The 14,268-nt window shown below is 49.8% G+C and overlaps 1 protein-coding gene across 2 annotated transcripts in view; it reads right to left on the minus strand.

Annotated features, from left to right (window-relative positions):
• The window catches only part of RAD54L (RAD54 like), a 19,876-nt gene extending 18,018 nt beyond the window's left edge, over positions 1-1,858 (minus strand). For both annotated transcript variants that reach the window (XM_082053218.1, XM_082053217.1), the window contains exons 1-3: positions 1,778-1,858; positions 1,612-1,689; positions 466-585 (exon numbers count right to left, since the gene is read on the minus strand). In XM_082053218.1, coding sequence (XP_081909344.1) covers positions 466-585; positions 1,612-1,689; positions 1,778-1,780 — 201 coding nt within the window. In that variant the 5' untranslated portion in view covers positions 1,781-1,858. The remainder of the gene's footprint in view (positions 1-465; positions 586-1,611; positions 1,690-1,777) is intronic.
• Between the last annotated feature and the right edge of the window lie 12,410 nt (positions 1,859-14,268).

Here is a 14,268-nt window from a genome sequence, read left to right on the forward strand (position 1 = left end):
TCCACGGGCATTATTCACTTTTTTAAATGCTATTGCTTCCCCCGCCTTGGTAATTGTCGGGCAATCAGTTCCCTGTAAATGAGCTGGGTTATCAGCACCCAGGCTGGATCAGCCAGTCCAGCGCCTGGTCTTCTGCAGTGGAAGCCCAGAGAGAAACAGGCAGACAACACTTGATCCATCTGTGTGAAAAGCTGCCCATGTCCCTTGGCACTGTCCTTCATGAAGAACACTCTCTTACTCAGGATTTCCACTATAGAAAGCACCCCAACCACCCGTGCAACGTTAAATGGTTGGAGCTAGCAAAAGACCTCTCCTAAAGACTGTGTGTGTGGCACTTTGATAACACCTCTGGCTAAACAGGTCCATGGAAATTTAGGGAAATTTTGCCCTGCTGGGACTCCCTTGATGAATGAGCTCCACATACAACCCACCTGCTCTGGTGTGCTAGTGGAAACACCCACTTACATGCTGACTGCTATCCAGGCAGTGAGGCCTGTTGGTCAACTGAGCCAAGGGTTTGCGGAAAGGAGACCTGTAACACTCTCCGCTCTCTGTCTCGCTGACAGGCTTCTGCCTCTTCCGAGTCTGAAAAACACAATCCGGGCAAAACAACTCAGGGGCACCTGGTGGGACCAGAGGGCAGATGCGTCGCTGTCACACTCGGTGAGCACCAAACCACGCAGACAACCCACCCGGCCAGCTGAGCATCTCTGAACACACACACACACACACACACACACACACACACACACACACACTCACAACCATCACTCACCACCAAAGGGCAGAGCCAGCAACAACACTGAGGTCTCCCAGGCCCTAATGTTTAATCTGCATGAGCGCTAATAATACTCTCCTAATTAAAAAAACAGCTACCACCTTCCAACCTGCAATGAAACGGGCTTGTCTGCTTGTGGCTGCCTCCCCACCCCAAAAAAAAGCAGAAGGGGAAAAAAAAAAAGGAAGGATCAATAGCATGGAACAAACTACATCAAAGTCCCCAGAGGCTCCTACAGCATCTGCTGTTAAGCAGGTGAAACGCCTCACACTGAAAACTACATTTCAGGTCCTTAGGAAGGCATGAAGGTAAATAAGTCATTGATCTGTTTCCTGATTTAACTCCTCCCTGTTCAGGCTGAGGCATGGCTGTAACCACCTGCCGGCTCAGAAAAAGGAATTTGACAGGTAAACCACTAGGTGAGACTCTTTGACCTGTAGGACAGAGCCTAAGATCATACCATTCTGTTTTGTTTTAAACCCCTACCTAGTCCTGGTTACCAGCCCCCCGCAAGCTTTCCAAGGGACAGTTTTCTCCATAACCACGAAGCATCATCTACACACAACCATGTTGTTTTACCAACTACATGTCCAGACACAAACCTCCCCTCCAAAAATGATGAAAACAATGTAAATCTGGGCCCTGATCCTCGACCCCCGGAAGGCGGCGGCGGTAACACCCTCCGACCGGGGGGCGGCAGCTCCGCGCCCCCCGCCCCACGGCTGGGGAGGCAACGGGTGTCCCCCCAGGCCGAGCCCGGCCCAGCCCGCGGCGCCGAGGGGCACACGGGCGATCCCCACCCGGCCCACCACGGCCCGGGACCCCTCGCTCACCGTCGGGGGATGCCGCTCCTCCTCCTCCTCATCGCCCGCCTTCCTTTTGGCCAGCTGGCTGGGGGCCAGGCTCCTCCTCTGGAAGAAGGCACAGCACACGCACGCTGAGGGGGCGGCGGGGCCGGTGGTGCCCACAGCCCCACAGTCCCCGCAGCCCCGTACCCACCATCGCCCCCCGGGGAAGAGCGGGAGCGGTTAGCGGCCCGCGCGCGCCGCGCCGGTGGCGGGAAAGGCGTGGGGCAGGCTCCGCCCCTCACCCTCGCTGCCCCGCCCCTTCTCCAAGGCAACAGGCGCGGCCAAGCGAGCGCCGAGCCGTATCGACCCGCTCGGGGCGCGGCTGGCGGGGGAGCGGTGGCACGACAGACAGACAAACTGATGGACAGAGGACCGGCTGGATCGATGGGCTGAGGCTAATTGTATGAGGTTTAACAAGGCGAAGTGCTGGGTGCTGCACTTGGATGACAACAACCCCAGACAGCGCTACAGGCTGGGGGAAGAGCGGCTGGAAAGTGCCTGGGGGAAAAGGATCTGGGGGTGTTGGTGACAGTGGCTGAACATGAGCCAGCGTGTGCCCAGGTGGCCAAAAAGACCATCAGCATCCTGGCTTGTATCAGGAACAGTGTGGCCAGCAGGACCAGGGCAGTGATTGTTCCCCTGTACTGGGCACTGGTGAGGCTGCACCTCGATTCCCGTGTTCAGTTTTGGGTCCCTCACTACAGGAAAGACATTGAGGTGCTGGAGAGAGTTCAGAGAAGGACAACGAAGCTGGTGAGGGGTCTGGAGCACAAGTCTGATGAGGAGCAGCTGAGAGAACTGAGGCTGTTTATCCTGGAGAAAAGGAGGCTGAGGGGAGACCTTATCACTGTCTGCAACTGCCTGAAAGGAGCTTGGAGCATGGAGGGGGTTGATCTCTTCTCCCAAGTAGCAAGTTATAGGACAAGAGGAAATGGCCTCAAGTTGCACCAGGGGAGGTTTAAATTGGATATTAGGAAAAACGCCTTCTCTGAAAAGGTTGTCAGGCATTAGGGCAGGCTGCCCAGGGAAGTGGTTGAGCCACCATCCCTGGAGGTGCTTAAAACACATGTAGATGTGGCACTTAGGGACCTGGTTTGGTGGTGGAGTTGGCAGTGCTAGGTTAATGGTTGGACTCAATGTTCTTAAGGGTCTTTTCCAACATAAATGGTTCTATGATCCCAAGCTAAGCACCACGTTTGGAGGCAGAGCCCTGTGGCTGCAGTGACTCTTGGCAGCAGGAATGAAATTACTGTGTGTTGTGACAAAAGCAGCCGGGTCACCGCTCACATGGAGTAAAGAGAGTTGTGGAGAGGGAGGTGAATTCCCCTCACAATCATGTTTCAAAATACACTGACACTTTGCACAATTTTATGTTATTTTCTATACTTACCTGTTCAGAGTATGGCTGACCCTAAAGCCTTGATTATGGACCAGCATCAGTTTGTGCACACACAGAACAAAAGGCCATTCCCTTTGGTACATCCTAAATGGCATTTGAGGGGTTCAGGGTGAAAAGCAAACTCAGAGCAGCAGCAATTTGAGCATAGATTTGTTTTTCTTGAAAGAGAAGGGCAGGCTAGTCCTCAGAAAAGAGCGAGGCTGTTCCTGTTCCACAGATCACAACTGACATGATAAATGGGGACTGGTGCTCACCAAGCCATTTCAAGGACAGTCTTTTTACAAATTGCAAAACCACAGCATTTTGGAGGGACCCAGATAAATTCTCATTCTGGCTACCCAGGGGAAACCCTAAACAACTCCTTGAAATACGTCAAGTCCTCTGACCTGTGCAGTAATTCACCCAGCAGCAGGCAGGGAGGGCGCCCTGAGGATGAGATTCCCAAACAGCCCGTGGTACAAGATGTGCCTCTGGTGGGACTCGGAGCACGTCCCATGGAGCCTGTGGGTTCCCAGGGGCCTCAGCAGCTGGCAGCCTTCATAGATCTTGGAAAACTTCTCAAACCTCCAGATGTGTCCATGGAGCACATGGGGGCAGGCAGGGAGTGAAACGTGGCCCTCAGTGCAGTCCAGCGGAGCAAACAGGTCAACATGTATCACACTGCAGCTCTTAAAAGGACTTTGCCTTTCCTTCCTCCTCCAAGGAAGCAAAGAAGGGCAAGAATGGATTTCCAGCTTTGCTGGTTGTTTCACTGGTAAACTTGGGAGATAAATTAAATACAAAAACACTTTGGTCACTTCCAGTTGCACAGCTGACCTTCTTAAACATCAAGAAACACAAACAGCCCCTTTGGCAGTATCCCCACCTCAGGTTACACACTATTTCTCTGCTTGGTTTATTAAACATCTATGTTAATACAGTTATGCATCTTTAAAACCTGGACCATAAACCAGAGTGGATATAAGACAAAGCCAAATTCTTACATCTTCAGGATGTGAGGTGTAAGTGGGCATAGATTCCCTGCAGCCATTTACACCTCCTGAATATCTAGTACCTGAACTTTACTTTTTCCCCTGTCTTTAAAGTCCAAATCCATTTGTCAGTATTTTATTCCCAAAGTGCTTTCAGAGTTCAGTGACGAATGTTAGATCTTGCAATTACTGGCTCACTGGGCAGAGAGCGGTTCTATAGGAAGGTAATTGGCTATTTTTCCTGGCAAGAATAATATTCACATTAATGGTCTCCCTCACCATGGCTTTGAGAGCAATTCTGCTGCGGGCATTTTGCCTGCAATGGGAACAGACACATTTTCTGGCCCAGGCCAGGCTGGGTTTAATAATAACAGGAAGGGGAGGCAAAATGCTACAGCAACAAGATGGGTCTCAGTCATCTCGCACCCAACACAGAGCCACTGAGGACTCCATCCTGCGACAGCTTTTCTCTTCAAGCCATTGGTGACAAGTCCCAAAGGGAAATTCAGGGTGATGCTAATGCCTGAGCATAAGCCAACCACGCTGCAAGCCTGGGGCATGGTGGGCATGCATGAAGATCCCTTTTCGTCCCAAAGAAACTGGCTAAGAGATCCAGCAGAAAGTAATATTTCATTCTTTCTCCAGCTGAGAAGACCAAAGGGGTTGCCCGAGGTGGGAGGAGCAGCTGGGGACGAGGTCAGCAATGTCCCTGTTGGGTGCTGTGGGTCCCTGCGCAGACACTGCTTGGTGCTCTCTGTTCCACCTTTCTCTCCAAACTGGCACCTTCAGGCACAGGTTAAGTCCTTCTCTCTTCCCCCTTTCTAAATTACACAGTTTACTCCTTTTCTAGCTGTAATCAGCTCCCATTTATGCAGCCCTGAGAGATCACAGGATAATCACCATGAGGAATAATGCTGTGATTTCCCTTGCTGGCTCTGCAGGGTGCTGAGTCCCTCCAGCACCAGCAAGGTGAGGACGCAAAACATCTTCCTCAGGGACTCTACAGGATGAGGCCAAAAAAAACCAACAAAAAAACCCCAAAACCAGTAAAAAGAAAATCATCAAACAGAGCCTATCTTCCAGTCACCACCACGGTATGAACTCATGGCATTCCCTTGGTGTCAACACCACACCTTCTTTCACACCCCCTTTTGTTTTTATTGAGGGTCCCTCCTTTTGCTGGGGAGCACAGACCCTCCCCAGCTCCCCACACAAACCATTAATAACTGCATTGCAGGAACTGGGGCCTCGTATCCAGCTCTTTGCAGGCAGGAAAAGGTTCAGGTCCTGCCCAAGAGAGCTTGTGATCTTTTGTGGCGGGCAGAAGACAGAACAAGAGAGAGAGAACGTGAGAAAATGTCTCCTGATGGAAGGACACCTCAGACTTTGCCTAACAGCTTCACCCATTCCGTAATGAAAAGTGGAGGTGAAAATCTGTAATTGTGCCAAGGGCAGAGCTACAGCTTTAACAAAATTCGGTGGCGCCACCTGGATCCTCTCAGGTGAAGCTCTGAAGGGACCAGGACTGCAGGATGGAGACCCCTGCAGACCTGCATAGCTTGGCCGTATTCAGCTGGGGAAGTAATTAGTTAAGTATCCTTCCAGTTAATTCCTTTGCAAACCACGAGAGGGAAACTGAGTATGATCAGACCAAGTTGCTGTCAGCTGGAGTTGAGGTCTCATCACCGCCAGAGACAGCTCAACCGCCCTTCCATCAAAGCCGCTCATTGAGAGAGGAAACATTAAGTGCTTTAAAAATATTAACTTTGGGAAGAAAAATCTTCCTTTCTGGAGGTCAGGTGCCATTCAACATGCAGCCGGGCTGGGCACTGGATGGAGGCAGAGGTTCAGCAGCCAGGATCCCGGCTGTGCCGCTGCTTTTGGCACGTTTGTGTGAATATCACCCAAAAGAAAACTTGACTCGTGAGCCCAGGCTGAGGCTTGAGCCCTTTCAGATGTGCCCAGTGGCAAAGGACTGTGGTGCTGACCCACAGCCCATCCAGCCACCCCTGCAGAACCCCCCATTGCAGCCATGGAGCACCCGAGCCCACCTGAGGACACAGCGCTGGCGTCCCGCAGGGGCTGGCACAGCGGGGTGGCCACTGCCTGCTCTGGTCTCGGAGCCCTTCGCTATCACACATTACAGACTATACTTCACAGGGTTTTTTTGATTCCTTTATGACTGCTGTCCCTTTGGCCCCAGTGGTACCTCATCCTTATTACTGTTAGAAGAGAAAAGATCAATCTTTGCTAATCTTGTTTATTTACCAAAAAAAAAGACACACAAAATCCTATTTCCTTAAAGCAGCAAAGGCAAAAGGAGCAGGGAAATAAATCTCCACAGCTGGTACTCCAGTGAACTCCGAGCCTCAGCAAGGCTGCACACCCGTATCCTTCCTCATGGGTTTGTGCATTCCTCTCCAAATCCCTCCTTGCCCCTGTGCTGGAAATGGAGATGCCCTCCCCACGAGGGCAGAGACCTCCGCACCGTGCTGAGCCACACGCCGCGGCTTGTGAGCCATGAGGTGGAGAAGGGACCAGAGCCAGGTCCAGAGGGTCCAGAGACAGGAGGAGGGCGTGGGGTGAGCAGGGAAACAGGAGGGGTGACCTCCAGGAGATGCAACAACCTCCTCCAAAGACAAAGCCCTGGGCTTTCACCATCAGGCTTGTTGCATCCAGCACTAGTCACAATCTCTGGCACTAATGTGACATTAAGCAGCTGATTCCTCTTCAGGCTCATGGCACTGAAGAGCAGAGGCTCACCCACCAGCCTGGGTTTGGCATTCCCCCCCTGCTCCGAAAAACCATCAGCAGCTTGAGTGCTCCAGCTGCTCCCCACTCCATGGGGCCGCTTTCAAGAGCCAGCCCTTCATTCAAGAGGAAGGCTGGCCCCATGGGGTACTTCTGCCCTGCACCACATTTGCTTATCATTTCTCTTTTTTTTCCCCAAATGTTTTTAAACATGCATGAGTCTGACTCAGCAACCCAAAATATTTCATTTGATGCAAAGCAAAATGTTCTGTTTTGTTTGCAAGCTAATTAGCTAGTCTTGTCTCCCTCACCTTTATAAGCACAGGCAAGGCAGCAACGCAACCTGCAAACATTAAAAAGCCTGGGTTTAGGAAATGTCAGAGTCAAGCTGTGTCGGCACTTCCAAAAACACATCCCCTGTTTCATAAGGGGAGGAGAGGAGGCTGAAATTACTTCCCAAATTCAGCTTGATTTTGCAAATTGGTTTGGCCCTGCTGAAGGTCCATTTTTGCGAGAAATTTACAATCAGTTGCAATTTTCCTTGCCAAGCTCAGACATTTACAGAGCACTCAGAGAGCCGCAGAACAAAGCCAAGGGCAGATCTCGGCCTTACGGAGCTGGGACAGCCCCCATCCCCTTGAGTCCTCACCAACCACCCAGCACCACCACCAGAATTATTAGGGACTGCATTCAGGGGTGCTGCTCTTGGGTATACGTACACCTAGTACACCTTTATGCAAGACCAGTTGCAGGACCAGGTCTGAAATAAACAGGATTGCAACCATCTTCCCAAACATCTACCTCCACCACATCACTTTTGTGATGTACACAGAGACACTCACCATAATCATTTGGTATGGAAGTTAAAAGACAGAATATGTATGAATGTATAAAATATATACACGCACCTTCGAAGCAGTTAATCCACAGAGCACCCTCCACCACATTTAAAAATATTTACTTATCAGCTTGCATGATCAAGAAAGATTTATCTGCGAATGGGTTTTTCTCCAGGGCAGGAGGAATCACCTCCCTGCTGTCCAAGCTCCACGAGGACCAAGTGCTGATGCCTTTGGGAGAAGAGTTTGGCCCCTACATATGATTTCTGTGATTCATATGACCCATGAGGGCAGGAGCAAGGCTGGCTGGCAGCAGAGGTGCTTTCTACACTGAGACCTGGGTTTGAAGAAAGCAGCTGGATGGGTGGTGGAGGTCCATCTCTTACAATACACCTCTGACGTGTGCATGGTCCCCCCACACTTCAGCTCCTCTATTTAAAGTAGGGTGGAAAAGGTTGATTGAGCATCCCATACAGGCAACAGGGTTTTCAAATTACTTTTATGGCAGCACACAATCTTCCCTAGACCTTCCCACCACAGCACTAAGTGACCCAGGACCTGTATGGCTCCAATGGGCAACTTGGGAGGTCACAGCATGGACCATCCAACCTTAAACACCCCTGGCGTGATGGGGCGGGCAGCCCATCACATTGCTCAGCTGATAAGGGATGTGTCACCCCTACCCGCGTGTGACCGCTCTTCCCAACCGCTTTGCCTTTACTTAGAGAAGCCCTTCCTTTATTTTCTCTGCCCCTGATTAAATCTCAATAGAAAAAACAAATCTGGCTCCTATAAGCAACGGTTCAGGACAGAGGAAGCATAATTTCATTGGGGCAATTAGCACAGTCTAATTAAACCCTAGTCTTCTGATCAGGCTCAGCTGATTAAGTGGGTTGCAGACACTCTGGATTATATTAACAAAATGAATCAGTTAATTACGTGACAATCAATAAGAAGCAAAAAGTAGGACAAGCAATTTGCCTTTAAATGACCATCTAAATTCATCAACATGACACATGTTTGTAAGTGTTAAGGGAAGGGGCAGACATGACGAATTTCTTAGGCACTGAGATAATGATTTCTGATAGCTACAATTCATGAAAAGCAGAGAATTTACAACATCTGCCTGAAAAAACGATTACTTTTCATAATAGTTTACAAAACAAGCTCTTTAATAAACTGAAAGTCTTCATTTGGAGTTTTGACCCAAAATGACATTGTGGTCAGAGACATTGTGGCCTTCAGTGATTATCTGACTTAGAGCTCCCATCCAAATTGAAAACCTGGGTGAAGTGGGAGCCGGAAAATGACATTGTTAAAGAGGCAATTTTTACCCTGAAAAGCTTACGGCCTGAATGGAAGGACTTAGGAAATAAAGGAGGAAAACTATCTTGTGAAAAATACAGAGATATCTGTTGTTCTCATTTTGCAGGGTTCCAAACAGGCAGACTGCAAGGGATTCTCAGCATTTGTAATGAGTGCTTTTAATAGCTTTTTTTTTTTAAAAAAGGGGCATTATGAAGATGGCTATTAGAATTTTTCCTGTCTGAAAGCAGGCTTTTCAATCAAGCTAAAAAGCTACAACATTTTCAAGAAAAAACAACAAAATCACTGAAAATGTCATAAAAAATGAAACATCTGACAAGCACAACAATCTTCCCAGCCTTGAAAAAAAGGGATTGGGTATTTTACTTTTCACTTTCTGCTTTCTGATTTTGACTGGCTGGCTGATGCATAATTAGGAAGACGACTCTTCCTTCCTCCAGAGATGGAGACCTGAGGACCAGAAGGATGACTTGTGCTCCAAACCATGCCAGCAATCACAGACTCACTGAGGTGAGGAGGGACGTCTGGAGGTCTCGGGTCCGACCCCATGCTCCAAGCAGGGCCAGCTTCAAAGATCAAAGCAGTTTGCTCTGGGCTTTGTCTGGTTGAGCTTTGAAGATCTCTGAGGTGGGCACTCCAGCACCTTCATGCCACTCAGAGAGAATCTGCACCCAAGTTTTTAGCATCCAGGTTCAGTGCCCTGATGACAAAATGTCCTAAAGCCTCTCACTGCATTGGGATTGTCATGGAAAAAATCCAGGAGGGTTGGCATATGCAGTGGTGTCTACGGCCACAGGGGAAAAGAGCCTAGAAAAGGAAGAGATGTGGACCAGAGCTTTTTGAAACCTTCAGGCTCCGTCCAAAGCCTTCGGTAGGGAGATAAGTGATCGAGTCTGGGCGCTCTTCAAAGCAACCTCGTCCAAACCAGCCGTGCTGCAGACACTCACCTCCAACAAGCTGGACTCCAAAGCTGGGATACCTGGTTTGTCACCCTTGTTTGTTTCCTCCCCCTTTCATTGTGCTCCCAATTGCATTTCGGGGGGCACGGCGCTCATTTGTGAGTCTCTGCAGCAATAAAACACAAAGGAAGAACCTCAATGACACAACTGGACTGCCAGTCAAGGAATTTGCTCGCCATTTGTGAGCAATCATTTGCCACCCTGCACGGGAAGTGGATCGAGCTACTGGGGAACTTTCAGCTCCGAAACCCACTCAATAAAACCTGAAGCTGTCAGGAAGCAGAGGAGAGCTATTGCAGTGAATTGCAGTGAGACAACTCGGCTGTCCCAGCGGCAGCTTTTACTGACGCTGAGAGCTCCGGGCTCCTGGAATTGCTTTCCCAAAGTCTCCCCAGCTGGTAGAGCCTGCAGAGAGTTGAGGCAAATGCCTTTCATCTTTTTTAAGCTTTATTTCTGAAGGAAGCAGAATTATGCCCCTGCTCTCTCTTTTTTTTTTTTTTTCTTAATGACTTTTAAATCCTTCGGCTGCTTGCACCAAATTTTTCACAGAGGGACCAGATGTAGTTCTGACGAGTCTGGAATAAACAGGCAGCTGGGGAGAGGAGAGAGGAACTCTGCTAGAGCAAAGTGCTTCTTGCCGACAGTCACACCGGAGCATGAAACATCCCATTTACTGGGCACTGTGGAGCCCCAGCAGAGCTCAGCCCCCAGGAATAACTGTGGGAAATGGGCTGCCCTGGTCCAGCCCATTTGTCTCCCAGGTACGTTGTCCTGCTTCACGGTGGGGTTTTGCAGTTTGCTCTGAGCAATGCTCGTGTTCAAGCGGCAATTAGGAGTTGATTTCCAGAACGGGAGGAGGTTGTGCTCAGGGCTTCTTTAGTGCTGAGCTGCTGGAGCCACCCCATGTGCTGAAGAGCTCTGCTGCGCCCCGGGGTGCATCACCATAAGTCATCAAATGCATCAAGGCATCAAAGCATCCTTCTTCTCTATGCAGCTGCAATACCGTGCCCAGCTTTGGGTACCCAGCCGCAATGTGTCAGGAGGTGAGAAGAGTGACCAGCATTATCAGAGCCCCTGACAATAAGAAGTGCAGAAGGAGACTGAAGAGGCTGAGGTGGTTTTAGTCTCACAAAAGGGAAAGATGAGGGCGATGTGCTAATTCACAAGAAGTTCTTGTGGAGAAGGGAGTCTTTCCGTGATCACAACAGGTAGGAAAGGAAGCCGTAGGGCTCAGTTGCAGCCCAAGAGGATATGGGTTAGAAATTAAGGAAAATCTTGCCAAGAGGGAAAATAATCCTGGCTGAACAGGGATGGCGTTCCACCTTTGCAGTTTTTAAGAGCAAGCAATATACCCTTCAGCCGGGTTTATGCTTCGGGTGGAGGTGACCTCCCTGCTGACCTAGTTTCTAGTTTTCCATAGGGAAGTCACCATCACCGAGGAGACCATTGGCAGCTTAATGCACTGCCTGAGATAGATGGGCAGGATACAAACCTTAGATGGGAGGATGATGATTCGTCAGCTTGCCCGCTGTGCTTGGTGCTGCACAAAGCCCAGGGACAACTCCTGCCCCATTGCTCTGGACAATAAGGATGCTGCAAATTCCATGTTTTCACTATCATTCCTGCTTAAATTTCCTATCTGTATTCAGGAAAACCTTGGGGCTTTCCTCCATGCCACAACTAAACTGCAGTGAATTAACATTTTAAAAAACTCTGCTGAATCTGTATTCAGTAAGAACAATGTGACTGTTGCTAGTTTAAACTCGGCCAAACCACTATCCCACTATATAGTGGAGAACTTCAGTCTAGATCTGGACTTTGCCGTTTCTCTCCAGGACATTTGACTGTCTGAAGTAAATCAGCACTTGCAGCTTGAATGGTCAAACTGCACACCCACAGGCAGCACCTATCACACTGACCGAAAATCTGCTTGCCAGAGCAAAGAGGTCACTGCACGTGTCCAAAATAGATGTGCAGTCCATGTAGAGGCACGTGCTGGACACCACCAATGCCCCTCCGAACATGGGGAAAAAGGCTTTTCCCCTCCAAAGGCAGCCTAATAACTTGTTCTGCTTGGAGAGGCTCTTTCAAAGGCACAAGGACCCCAGGTCAGCTGATTGTGCCACACACAGTCTAATCAGCAAACCTGGCACGTTCGTGTGCAGAAAAGGGAAAAACACTACTTGCCTTTTACCTTAACCAGGCTTGCCTTGATCTCACGAAACCCAGGGTGGTTGGAATACAGAGACACAACTTCAAAGAGACAGCAAGAAGTTAATCTGAAAGCAAAAAGTGCTCTTCAGGCAGGCGGGAAGAAGTAATTAGAAAGCATAGCTATTCCAAAGCTTCAATAAATGACATCAAGGCAGCCATTATACACTCACTAAAGCACAAGGCTCCTCCACTCTTGACAATCAAGGAAAAAAATACAAGACTGTAGACACATGGGCCAGACTGCAAAGGAAGGAGCTGGTAGAGCTCCAGCCACCCACTTGAGGAGGTGAAGGCAGAGACTCTGCAGGTGAGGCAGCTTCAGGAGGCCCATGTCCGGCAAGGCTCTTTTTTTGGTTTAGTTGTGCCCCTCCTGCACCCTCCACCACCACCATCCACTGTTCTTCATGAGCTCCATGAAGCTCCATGAGCTTCAGCTTTCCGTAGGCAGTGTCCCATTTTGGTGTTACCCACCCAAAACGTACTGACTTCTTAGTTCAGCATTTTAGGTTCTTGCCTGTAAAGCTCAACTAATCGTTGTGCAGCTTTTGTCTGTTGAGGCTGTGAGCTCTTGGGGGCTCCCTAAGGACACCGGGTGTGAGAAGCCCCTCTATCAGACAAACAGAAGGTGACTTGTCTGAGCTGAATCCAGGCAAGGCTGGCAGTGAGAGATGGCATCTTTTATGAGAAAAATCGATTCACAAAAGCCAAGAGAAGTGGCTTTCTCTCCAGCAAGCAACATAAATACACACATATGGATCCAGAGCTAGTTTTTCTTTCCCACAGCATTTCACAGCCCCCATTTCAACGTCCCTCTCTACCCCTGTCCCACAGCAGCGTGGCATCCACACAGCTGCTCCCCAGCTCAGGCTTTGCACATCATGCACGAGGCCTGAATCCCATCTGGCGGTGATGCAAACCCCGAACCTCTGTCCTACGCCAGATGTGTGCCAGCTGCAGCTGGGCAGCACGAGCTGTGACCCCCCGCTCAGCTGCCTCTGGCTGCAGGAGCAGGTGCAGGTTGTGGTACCCAACTGCTGCGGAGGGGAAGAGATGCTGCTGAGCAGCACAGCATGTCCCTTCTGCAGACCAACAGCTCCTCGCTCCTTCTCCTCCAAGCCCAGGAGTCACCATCCACATTGTGCAGCATGTGACTCTTCTCAAGGGCTTGGAGGATCACTGGGACACTGAGCAGGCTCCTGCTGGAGTTTGGAAGATGCCTGTGTGAGTGTGTGATCCCCGCTGCCACCCTCTGCTGTCAGCTCTGCTCATGGACAGATCTCTCTAAGCCTCCCAAGCCGCTGTGGAGCTGGGGCTGCTGGCAACAGCAGGAGCCCTTTCCCCTGCCGTAAGCACTGATCCCTCCTAAAACCTGAAGCAATTGCATTAATCACTTTGCTTCGAAGTAGGCCATGCTGAATGTGGTTAAGCCCGGCTGATAAAATGGGGAGTGGAAGAAGTGCAAGGAGATTAGAAAGGAATCGTGCTTAATTTGGGAACGTCTCTGAAGATTTATTCCAAAGCATGAAAGCCATGGAGAATGCTCCCGCCCAGAGATTAAAGATGCTCTGACTCACAGCTCTGAGGCCTGACAATAGCTTATTCAGGAGAGCTGCCTGCAGCCACGAGACAGAGGATACAGTTTTCCCAAAGCATTTCAATTTTCAAGTGAAAAAGAAAAAGACTAGACTTCATTAGTTTTATCAAATAATAGGAGAAGCCGTGGTCCCCATCTCTCCTAAAGCTGGTGACAGATCCCTGCCGTTTTGTCGGCCTGAGAGAAACCACGGCCAGCGGTTGGTAACAACTTCTGAGTCACTGCTTTCTGGAATTTCCTTTTGCAGTTGACCTCCAAAAAAAGCAGAGCTAAGGAGCCAGTGGAAGGCCCTTGCTAATTGGGGGGGGAAAGCTGCGGTCATCACCCCTTGCCTCCTGTGCCCCTTCGTGTCTCCTTCTTCCACAGAAGTGAAACCCAGGGACTGAAGGTGTTCAGCTGTTTTATCACAGAATCACAGAATCAACTGGGTTGGAAAAGACCTCAGAGATCATCCAGTCCAACCCTTGGTCCAACTTCAGTCTATTGACTAGATCATGGCACTAAATGCCATGTCCAATCTCAGTTTAAAAACCTCCAGGGCCGGTGAGTCCAGCACCTCCCTGGGCAGCCATTCCAATCCTGACCACTC

The sequence above is a fragment of the Streptopelia decaocto genome (genome assembly GCF_964273445.1).
Source record: "Streptopelia decaocto genome assembly, chromosome: 5".
NCBI classification, from domain to species: domain Eukaryota; kingdom Metazoa; phylum Chordata; class Aves; order Columbiformes; family Columbidae; genus Streptopelia; species Streptopelia decaocto.